The sequence below is a fragment of the Egretta garzetta genome, unplaced genomic scaffold, assembly GCF_000687185.1.
Source record: "Egretta garzetta isolate BGI_Z169 unplaced genomic scaffold, ASM68718v1 scaffold702, whole genome shotgun sequence".
Taxonomy (NCBI): Eukaryota; Metazoa; Chordata; class Aves; order Pelecaniformes; family Ardeidae; genus Egretta; species Egretta garzetta.
In genome coordinates, this window is record NW_009258908.1 from 288,867 (window position 1) to 299,796 (window position 10,930).

Here is a 10,930-nt window from a genome sequence, read left to right on the forward strand (position 1 = left end):
GTTTTGGTGTGGAGGAGGCCGGAGCCGACGCGGGGCTGTGGGGCAGGTGGAGTTTTCTGGCCGTGGCACAGGGGGGCTGGGGGCTCCGCTCGCGAGTGTGTGTCGGGGAGCTCGGCCTGGGGAGGGAGGTTGGGCATGTGCTTGTGCGCAGGGACCGGAGAGTTAGGTGGGATTTGAAAGCTAAGGTGGCCTGCAAGAGAAGGGAGGGTTGGGCGTCCACCTTCTGTGTGACCTAGCTGTGAAGTCTTGGGGAGGTAAATACCTAGGAATTGGGGGAACTGGGTTCAGGCTATAGAAACTTGCAAGGGAATCAACAGGGAGAAACTGAGGCTAGAGACTGAAAGGACAGCAAGAAAAAGGTGCATCTTTTGTGACTGGCATCTAAGCTTGACTACAGGCATAACATTTAGGGTGGGCCTGTGGGGGACCTGGAGGGCGGAGGGCTCTAGCTGTGAGGGACAAGTGGTGGTGGCTTTGTCTGCAGAAGACATGCAGGCTCCGGCTGTGGGAGACTACGTGGGGCTGGACACGTAGATGGAGTGGGTGGTGGTTGCGGTGTCAGGGATTCAGCCTGTAAAGGCCTGGCTAGAGAGAGATGCACTTGCATGGTTCAGAGAACCAGAAGGAGTTGGGTGTGGAAGTTTGGGCTCATGTGGCTGAGTTAGAGGCTCAGCTACTTGAACACATTAGGTGGAACTGGCAGTCTGGCCTGGCAGAAATTTAGGAGCTGACAGCTTAGCTGTAGGTGTGAGGGACTTGAGGTGTTGCTTTTTTTCACACTGAGAGTGGGATTCCAGCATCAGCTGGAAGTGATTGAAAAGAAAGAGTATGTGTGTGCTCTTTTTTATATGTTTGTTTGCACACCCACTGGAAAACAATGCGCAAATGAAATGGACCAACCATCTGATGGACTGTTTAGGGAGCACACTGTTGAGATTTCCTATTTGTGTTAAAAAAAAATGCCTACAACTTTCTTTGTGATGTGATAGTGTGAAGATCGGTAATCTCGTATCAGATTTGTTGCCACACTGTCAATACTCTGTTCAGTTGTGGAAGTGTTGATGCAGTTACAGTGACAGTGTGTTTTTATCAATTAACATCTGGTGTGACAGGTTGTTTCCTGTGACTAAATGTGGTTTCTTCAGCCCAGCAGTGGCCTCATGCAGTGTGATATTCCAAGGAATGAGGCTTGTTCCGACAACCGTTTCCATTTTACATGTTTTTGCAAGTAGGTAGTGTTGCCTCTGATCTTGGGAAAGTTTAAATACCTGGAAATGCATATGGCACAAGAGCAAATAATAGTGGATGCTTTCAGAAAAGGGGGGTGGGAAATTTGGGACATTTGGTAATGTTGGTTTAAAAGCTTTGGAAAACTGAACTTCTTTCTATAATTGCTTATGAGCAATATAATTTCTATAATAGATTCAGCATAGCAGGGCAGATGCGCTGTTGCTTGCCATGGGGGAGCCATACAGCATCATAAGATGTTCAGTTTCTCTGATGCCTGTGATGGCTGTCTCTAATGTTCAAGGCAACAGCAGCTGTGGTGGTATGAGGCTTCTAAGGTGTATAGTCACCTTATTGGGAGTCTTGAGAGGCAAGTGGCAGTGGATTAATGTTAAATGCTCGGTGCTGGTACTGTCCCCAGTCTTCCACTCTTGTGATGAGGATGTTGGACTTGTTTATGAATCAGCTCCTGAGTCATGGCAATATTCAGTTCAGCTGATTAAGGTAACCTGATCTGACTTTGGTTTATTCTAATATACTAGGCTCCAAACCTTCATGGGAGAGTGGTCCTGGTAGCCAGGGGGAGCAGCAGCAGCAGCTTTGACTAATTTTTTCATCCTGGTACTAGGTATCTATCCACAACAGTGCCAATATTGGAGGCAAACTTCAAAAGCCGAATGTTGTTTAGGCAAATCTGGTTTATTTCCTACAGTCATGTGTTGGCACATAGATTAACCATATGTCAGTTGACAATGCAGTCGCCTGTGCTGAAGTTGGTTGTTCCCTGTAGTAGTATGAGTTGAAGATACTCTCCTCGGTGTCCTGCAGATTGCTGTCGTAGTTGTGCTAACATAGGTGTTTGGGCTGGGCTGTGATCCAGACTTGGACTTTTGGTCTGCCTTGGTGCTTTTTTGGAAAGAGAGAACATAGTGCTTTACTTTCAGAGTTTATTTGGCTTCCTTACCTGGTTCATGGCATGACCCCACGATGTGCTGTGACAGCTAGAGATAGCAGGCTTCCCCTTACAGGTGAGAACAAAAGTGCCTTCGGTGTTTGTAGAGAGAGATGGCTTTGACAGTAGCACTAAGCGAACGTATTCTCAAACTGGTGTGAGACTGATGAGTGATAATTGTTTACAAATGATAAAGCGAATCAAGATCACAAGCAAGCCTGTGATCGAGCCCTTCCAGTATGCTGAGTACCAGTTGTGTGGTGGATAGTGGGTATTGACTGAATTTGAAGTTGCTGTCCAGAGGGAGAAGCCTCTAGGCTATGCCTAATTTTCTCCACCGTGTGGTAATTTATTAAATTAAGTTTTTGAGGTGGTGCTGTCAAAATCAAATTTTAGTTAAGAGTTTGTATAGGTTAATTGAAATATTTTCACAATTTGACTTTATTGTATGAAGACAACTGCAAAGCCTGAAATGCGTTTGCCTGTAAACAGTACGGAAATTAAGTAATTGAGTTAATTGGCCAACCTTTGAAGGTTGAGGAAAGTAAAGGGGTATAAATGTGTTGCGGTTTAACCTGGCAGGCAGCTAAACACCACACAGCTGTTTGCTCACGTCCCCCTCCCCAGTGGGATGGGGGAGAGAATCCGGGGAAAAAAAGTGACATTCATGGGTTGAGATAAATACAGTTTAATAGGATAGAAAAAGAAGGGAAAATAACAATAATCATAGTAATAATGATAAAAGTATATGCAAAGGTAATGATGCACAATGCAATTGCTCACCACCTGCCAAACGATGCCCAGCCAGTTCTGGAGCAGTGGTCATTGCCCCCAGGGACAACTGCCCCCAGTTTACGTACGAAGCATGGTGTCTGGAATAGCCCTTTGGCCAGTGGGGGTCAGTTGTCCCGGCTGTGCCCCCTCCCAGCTTCTTGTGCTCTTGGCTGAGCATGGGAAGCTGAAAAAGTTGCTGACTGGTGTAAGCCCTGCTCAGCAACAACTAAAACGTCAGTGAGTTATCAACATTCTTGTCATCCTAAATCCGAAACACAGCACTATGCCAGCTCCTAGGAAGAAAATTAACTCTATCCCAGCTGAAACCAGGACAAAACAAAAGATAGTGGAGCAGAATTTTGTGCCCTGTGCTTTTGTTTTTCACTTCAGTGTAATGTTAGTTACTGTTGTGGGAATAAAAATATTTATGTTCAGTGAAATGAAACTGTTGCTTTAAGGAAGATACTGTAGTTTACGCCCTTCCTTGAATTGTGTTGAGTCCTATTTTTAGTGACTTCTAGGAGGCGAAGATTCAAGTTCTGTGACTGCTAACATAGCACAAGTAATGTGGTGCCCAGACCTTTGTGATTTTTAAGTGTTTTCTGCAGTCAATTAATAGTTAAAGCCCTGGGCAATTTGAAAGTTCTTGAAATAGTTTGTTGGTTTTTTTTTTTTTTTTGAAACTACTTCAGAACAAATCTCGATCTTTTTAAAGAAAATCAGTCCTCAGGCTTTCATCTGTTACTCATCACGTGATGATCAGATGAGAATGACCAACTTCCTTTGAAACCTTTTGCATTTACCCTCATTTATGTTTCTTAGAATATATTGTACAAGAAGTATTTCATCGCAGTATGAATATACACTACTTTCGACTTTGTCTTCCCTACATATCCAGAGGTTCCTTATATAATGATAATCTGCTCTAATTTAAATAAATATTATTACTTCATTATCTTAGTAATTGCACTTGCAACTGGGGCTGGTCCCTGGGATCTTTTGTGAAGGTGACCTCTAAGATAATCTTTACAGGCTGAAAGTTAATGCACAGTGAAGAACGAGTAATGCAATCTGTGCATTGTTTGGTTTTTTCTAGTCAAGTTTTTCTTGCTTTTGGTGCTCCCAAAGTATTCCCAGTTTGTTTCTTACCAACAGTCTTTTAAAATTAAGAGCCAAAGTACTTATTTTTATGTTTCTGTTCAAAAGGGCCAAGTTTGTTCTCTTTTTTTTTTATTACCTTTAACAAAGGCACATGCAGTGTCTGATGAAGAACAGCCAATGGTATCTGTTTCAGGTACGACCTTCTAACAGCCATAAACAAAGGTTTTTCCTGTGAATGCTAAACTTTGCAATGTCTTTCCAGGTACGTGGTTTGTGTACTTAAGTGTGTAAGGTACAGAGTCATCAGAAGTTTTAATGGGACATACAGGATTATAGCAGAGGATTTATGCTCTGCTGCTTAGATAAGCATACAGTGTAAGATGAACAGTTTCAGGGGAGTTGTTTCTGCTGCAGGTACAGCATAGTTTGATCCAATATATAAGGTAAGCTGAATTTTTAATATGATCTCTGAAGACTCTTGAAGCATTAGAGGTGTTTGGGTCTTCTGTAAATTTTGAAGGAAACAATTAAAATGAAGATTCATTATGTAAAGAAATTTTTTTTTTAAAGGGGTATAAATGTGTTGCGGTTTAACCTGGCAGGCAGCTAAACACCACACAGCTGTTTGCTCACGTCCCCCTCCCCAGTGGGATGGGGGAGAGAATCCGGGGAAAAAAAGTGACATTCATGGGTTGAGATAAATACAGTTTAATAGGATAGAAAAAGAAGGGAAAATAACAATAATCATAGTAATAATGATAAAAGTATATGCAAAGGTAATGATGCACAATGCAATTGCTCACCACCTGCCAAACGATGCCCAGCCAGTTCTGGAGCAGTGGTCATTGCCCCCAGGGACAACTGCCCCCAGTTTACGTACGAAGCATGGTGTCTGGAATAGCCCTTTGGCCAGTGGGGGTCAGTTGTCCCGGCTGTGCCCCCTCCCAGCTTCTTGTGCTCTTGGCTGAGCATGGGAAGCTGAAAAAGTTGCTGACTGGTGTAAGCCCTGCTCAGCAACAACTAAAACGTCAGTGAGTTATCAACATTCTTGTCATCCTAAATCCGAAACACAGCACTATGCCAGCTCCTAGGAAGAAAATTAACTCTATCCCAGCTGAAACCAGGACAAAACAAAAGATAGTGGAGCAGAATTTTGTGCCCTGTGCTTTTGTTTTTCACTTCAGTGTAATGTTAGTTACTGTTGTGGGAATAAAAATATTTATGTTCAGTGAAATGAAACTGTTGCTTTAAGGAAGATACTGTAGTTTACGCCCTTCCTTGAATTGTGTTGAGTCCTATTTTTAGTGACTTCTAGGAGGCGAAGATTCAAGTTCTGTGACTGCTAACATAGCACAAGTAATGTGGTGCCCAGACCTTTGTGATTTTTAAGTGTTTTCTGCAGTCAATTAATAGTTAAAGCCCTGGGCAATTTGAAAGTTCTTGAAATAGTTTGTTGGTTTTTTTTTTTTTTTTGAAACTACTTCAGAACAAATCTCGATCTTTTTAAAGAAAATCAGTCCTCAGGCTTTCATCTGTTACTCATCACGTGATGATCAGATGAGAATGACCAACTTCCTTTGAAACCTTTTGCATTTACCCTCATTTATGTTTCTTAGAATATATTGTACAAGAAGTATTTCATCGCAGTATGAATATACACTACTTTCGACTTTGTCTTCCCTACATATCCAGAGGTTCCTTATATAATGATAATCTGCTCTAATTTAAATAAATATTATTACTTCATTATCTTAGTAATTGCACTTGCAACTGGGGCTGGTCCCTGGGATCTTTTGTGAAGGTGACCTCTAAGATAATCTTTACAGGCTGAAAGTTAATGCACAGTGAAGAACGAGTAATGCAATCTGTGCATTGTTTGGTTTTTTCTAGTCAAGTTTTTCTTGCTTTTGGTGCTCCCAAAGTATTCCCAGTTTGTTTCTTACCAACAGTCTTTTAAAATTAAGAGCCAAAGTACTTATTTTTATGTTTCTGTTCAAAAGGGCCAAGTTTGTTCTCTTTTTTTTTTATTACCTTTAACAAAGGCACATGCAGTGTCTGATGAAGAACAGCCAATGGTATCTGTTTCAGGTACGACCTTCTAACAGCCATAAACAAAGGTTTTTCCTGTGAATGCTAAACTTTGCAATGTCTTTCCAGGTACGTGGTTTGTGTACTTAAGTGTGTAAGGTACAGAGTCATCAGAAGTTTTAATGGGACATACAGGATTATAGCAGAGGATTTATGCTCTGCTGCTTAGATAAGCATACAGTGTAAGATGAACAGTTTCAGGGGAGTTGTTTCTGCTGCAGGTACAGCATAGTTTGATCCAATATATAAGGTAAGCTGAATTTTTAATATGATCTCTGAAGACTCTTGAAGCATTAGAGGTGTTTGGGTCTTCTGTAAATTTTGAAGGAAACAATTAAAATGAAGATTCATTATGTAAAGAAATTTTTTTTTTATTAGTTCCCTTGACCTTTATTTACTGAGTGCATGCTCACTGGGTAAAGGATGGTGTTCTCAGATCTCCTTCAGAATTTTCTAATTTTTTTCAAACACAGCTTTTACAGTGACACCAGGTCCTGAAAACATACCTGGGGATGATTAGTTGTGGTAAAATTGTGTATATGTCCAGAGTATGGCTAGCAGTTATAAATTTTGAGGAATCCTAATCTCTAGGTTTGGTGTAGCACAGTTACCCTTCAAAACTGCTGGCCAAAGAGCTCTATTAAAAATCTCTGCATGTTTTTTGTAGCTACCATAGGTCAAGTCAGGTGATGTCAGATTGCTATACTCTGTGTCCTGGAAAGAAAGCAGTGATCCTAAATGTCGGAAATTGATTCACTCTGGGAATACTCTTCTGCTTCCATGAAAGAGAATCTCAGAAACATCATTTTCCCTTATGTATCAGCATGGATGTGTTGAAGATTATGATTTAGTCTTTTCACTTGAATTGCTGTCATACTTCTGCAATAAATTACCCAAATAAATGTAATCTATCTGCTAGTATAAAATCAGTATTTTTCTTGTTCAAAACTCTCTGCAGTCAAAACAACAGAACAGTCAAAACTCAAACCTTGAGGCAGTACCAAAAAGCTATTTGCTTTCATTTGGCCCTGAGAGGCTTTAGTGTTGCTGTCAGTGTTGGCATTTTATAATTCTAGTACCAGGATTTTCAGTGCTTTAATGTTGTTACCGTTGGTAGGAGTGAACTAATTCTAATTATGGCAGAAAGCTTTTTACAGATGATCTGTGGAGTGTGCACTGCAGTATTACCTTGCTCATATGCCTGGTCTAGAAAGGAACAAACAATTAGCCTGGGTAACTAGTAGGTTGGCTGTATAGCAGAAAAAAAGTTATATTTCATCGGTACTTTTAACTGCGCTACTGCCACTTGGTTCCTTATTGTCTTTGAGTGTCAAAGCAGAAGCCCAATTTTATGGTTTTGCATCTGAAACAAACACAGGTTTTTGCACTGAACCTCAGTCAGAAGACAGCATGTGTGGCTCAGAATTTACTTTGATGTTCATGTGGCTGGGTGCACTTCAGTGCCATGCATCTCTCTTCCCGCTGATCAAAATCTTAATAAAATTTTATATGGAGTCAGAAGCTGGAGGGAACTGCAAACATATACCTGAAATGCTCATTCTTTTCAAAAAGAGCTGCTAAGGCAAGGATGCCTTTGTGGAAGACCTGGTTTACGAGGCAAGAGAAGGGCCCCTTTTGACTTTATAATCTGAGTGTTCTGCTTGTCTTTCATCTACAGAAGTGTCTACAAAAGGAAATTTAAGAACAAGGTGTTTGCCAAAATATCAAAAAAGTGTGACTGAGCTAAAGGTGCCAGTAGCTGTTGCTTCTGTTTCCATGGATCCTGTTAGAAGTACGGGAGATCTGACAGGACAACAGGTAAGTAAAGGAAAAAATTTCTTGTTCTTAATGAATCTTTAGATGGAAAATTTTTGAACAGTTTTAGAGTACTATTATTTGTGCAATCTCTTACACTTTTTGCCCACTTACATGGTGGCTTGCTGGCAAAAATTACTTTTCCACTGAGATTGCTTGCCCACCTAAAGAGAACAAAGGCTGAATGTGCTAATTTATATAAGTGGTATGTAACTGGGGTGATGTAAAGCAGATTATATATATTTTAATGTGTGCGTACAGAGAGAAAGTGAGTGTAGCTCTGAGTAGCCCCTTAGCTGTAAGTTGCTAGTCAAACATGCAAGAAGTTGTGTTTCAGTCTGTTCAGTTTCATTGCTCTAGTCATATCACTTAGAAACAAGACTTGTAAAATTCTTTTCAGTGACCTTTTTCCTGTGGCTGCTCATGTTGGTAGGGTAAAATCACGTTATAGTTTTGACAGTAAAAGTTATAAGTGCATCCGAGTAGTAGGAGTAGCTATGTCAGTTGGCATTATCTTTGCCTCTGCTTCGAATTGTCTGGTCTGTTCCTGTGACAATAAGGTGACATTTTTCCTACAGTTTATTGCATTAGAAATTGCAAAGCAGTGGGCTTTCCTTTGGAAGGTTAGTCTCTATTCTGATGGGTTTTGTGATATTCAGAAATCTGTTGAGAGATGCAATTTTTCTAACATGGTCTACAGTGACTATGTAATTTGACTACTGTTAAGTCTCTTGCCTAGTAGTCATCTTGGGCAAGTCTGTAAGCCACTAGTGCTAGGCATCTTCCCACTTACAGGCAGGATCTAAAACTTCTGAATCACTTTTGTGCTATCATACAGTTAAATCTTGTCTGGGCTAAGATGTCCTTCTGTGTCTTCTGTGCACTGAGTAAATGCTGTGTGCCTCACATGTTTGTTCAGAACTCTGATGTGAAGAGAGATGACTCAATTCTCATTGCTTTGACAGTGTCATTGCCCTTCGAATCCTTCAACATGACACTCTAATAACTAGTATTCATTTTTAGGGCCCATCCTGGACTTGTCCCTTTCAATTTCTGTTTATCAGTACTTGCTTTTAGGTGGCGGGTATGTACCTCCACTTCGGAAATGTTGCTGTTAAGTGACATGCAGAGACATTTCATAAATAGCCCCCTTTATACAGAACCTTTATGTAGAAGCATCTCTTCATAAGCGTCTACAAGCCCACTGCCTCATAGCTGCCTTCATATGTCAGTTTAAAATCTGTTTTGTTGTATTGTGTGTTGTTCACATTACTTTGTGCTGTTTAAGGACTTTTTATTCCTTTTTCCCTTTGAGAGCTATTGGGGTAGAAATGGGCTTTGTCCTTTTTATACAATGCCTAATATGCCAAATCTTGATTTGAGACTCAAATGTGCTTTTATAATATTGACAGTAAAATGGGTTCAAAGCTTTTCCTCTTTTCTGCCTTTTTAACTTTCTGTTTTTCTCTTACCTTGCCAAATCCTTGTGAAAACTCTATGCTCTAACTTGGAAGATAAGCTCTGAATTACTTGAAACAAACATAACTAATACATTTTACTTGTTACTGAAGGGGAAGGTTTCACAAAGTATTTTTGCAAGGAATTTTCATCATCAACAAAACTCATTTTTTTTCTCCTAGGTGTCACGTACCTGTCTAGGGATCACTTTACTTTAGCATACTTTACACTGTTGTACTAGTAGGGGCTTACTAGAATCCTCTTTTGAAGAGAATGGACTAAGTTTTGCTCTAATATGAATCTCAGCTGAACTGATTTACTTTTTCTTCATTTAAGTAGACTTGAGTATCAGAAAGAAGGATGAGAGTTTTGGAGAATACTTAAAGAGGTCTTACTAGCTCTTGAGCTTTCCCGGTACTTTTGGTAAGTCAGTGGTTTGCTGTGCTGGCCTTGACCAAAATTTCCCATCTTCCGACTTCCTCTTTTACAGAGGTTATCTGTTTATCTCATGCAGATTTGTCAACTTCCAAGGTGTGGTTTATACAGTGAGAGAAACCTTCATTTCATCTAGAAAATACTGAGTTACAAAACTGTTCTACACAGAGCTGTGTAGACAGGACAGAAATCTGGAAAAAGGGCACTATACAGTCTTGGCCTATATCTCATTTATCATCTTGTTTTGATCGTGGAGCTGTTGCTGTGCGTAATTCCACAGCTTCGTTCTGACATGTGTTATGGTACAAGCCTGCCTTTGAGAATTTTTTCTGTGGCATCTATCCATACCTGTGGGTGATACAGAAAAGCATGGACTAACTTTTCAGATCTTCCTCTTCATTGCACAAATGTTTGTCTGGCAGTATGTACGTAGGTTTGGGTAATAGCTTGAGATACCTTCTGTTAAAATCTCCTTTACTAATGTGATCAAGCCTCTGCCTCTTTTTTGAGTGAAAAATGTCCTGTTAACTTTTTTTTTTATTTTTCTTAAAGAAGTTCTATCATCTAGCTGCTAAAAAAAAAAAAAAAAAAAAAATTCAGATGTTTTTAGCATGGGAAATGGAAATCCTTCAACCATATGTTTAGTTGAAGTTAAATTCAGTTAAGTCAAAGACATTCGCTCTTCATTTGTATGACTGTAAATAGCATATGTTTGGGAAGGAAACTGTGAAATCAAATGTCCCCTTGAAAAGCCCTGAAGTCTAATTTGCCTTATGAAACTCCATTTATGTATTTTTTTTTTTTTTCCTTGAGGAAAATATATAGAAGATAAAATAAGAGTGTACTGAAGGGTCAGGTGGGTATAACATGAGTCTGTATGAAATCATCACCTCTTTCAAAAGCTACTTTAATTGTTTAAAACAATTTAATTGTTTCAAACCACTGTTCAAGAAGCAATTAGAATGGAAGGGGGTACTTCCTCTCTGATGTGTGTAGGTCAGCCGCTAATGAGGGGGAAGAAGCCCCATGCTTGCTTTGTATGCTCAGAGGTTCTGTGCTAGGTTGTGTTAACTGCAAAGA

At 40.0% G+C, this 10,930-nt stretch overlaps 1 protein-coding gene across 8 annotated transcripts in view; it reads left to right on the plus strand.

Moving 5' to 3' along the window:
- Window positions 1-282: 282 nt before the first annotated feature.
- Window positions 283-10,930, plus strand: part of KIAA1328 (KIAA1328 ortholog) — a 177,057-nt gene continuing 166,409 nt past the window's right edge. For 4 of the 8 annotated variants that reach the window (XM_035889853.1, XM_035889855.1, XM_035889852.1 and 1 more), the window contains exons 1-2: window positions 283-2,255; window positions 7,821-7,960. In XM_035889853.1, coding sequence (XP_035745746.1) covers window positions 2,204-2,255; window positions 7,821-7,960 — 192 coding nt within the window. In that variant the 5' untranslated portion in view covers window positions 283-2,203. Of the gene's footprint in view, window positions 2,256-6,101; window positions 6,212-7,820; window positions 7,961-9,751; window positions 9,839-10,663; window positions 10,707-10,930 lie in introns of those variants that run through there. The other 4 variants (XM_035889857.1, XM_035889856.1, XM_035889858.1 and 1 more) reach the window with 4 other exon arrangements.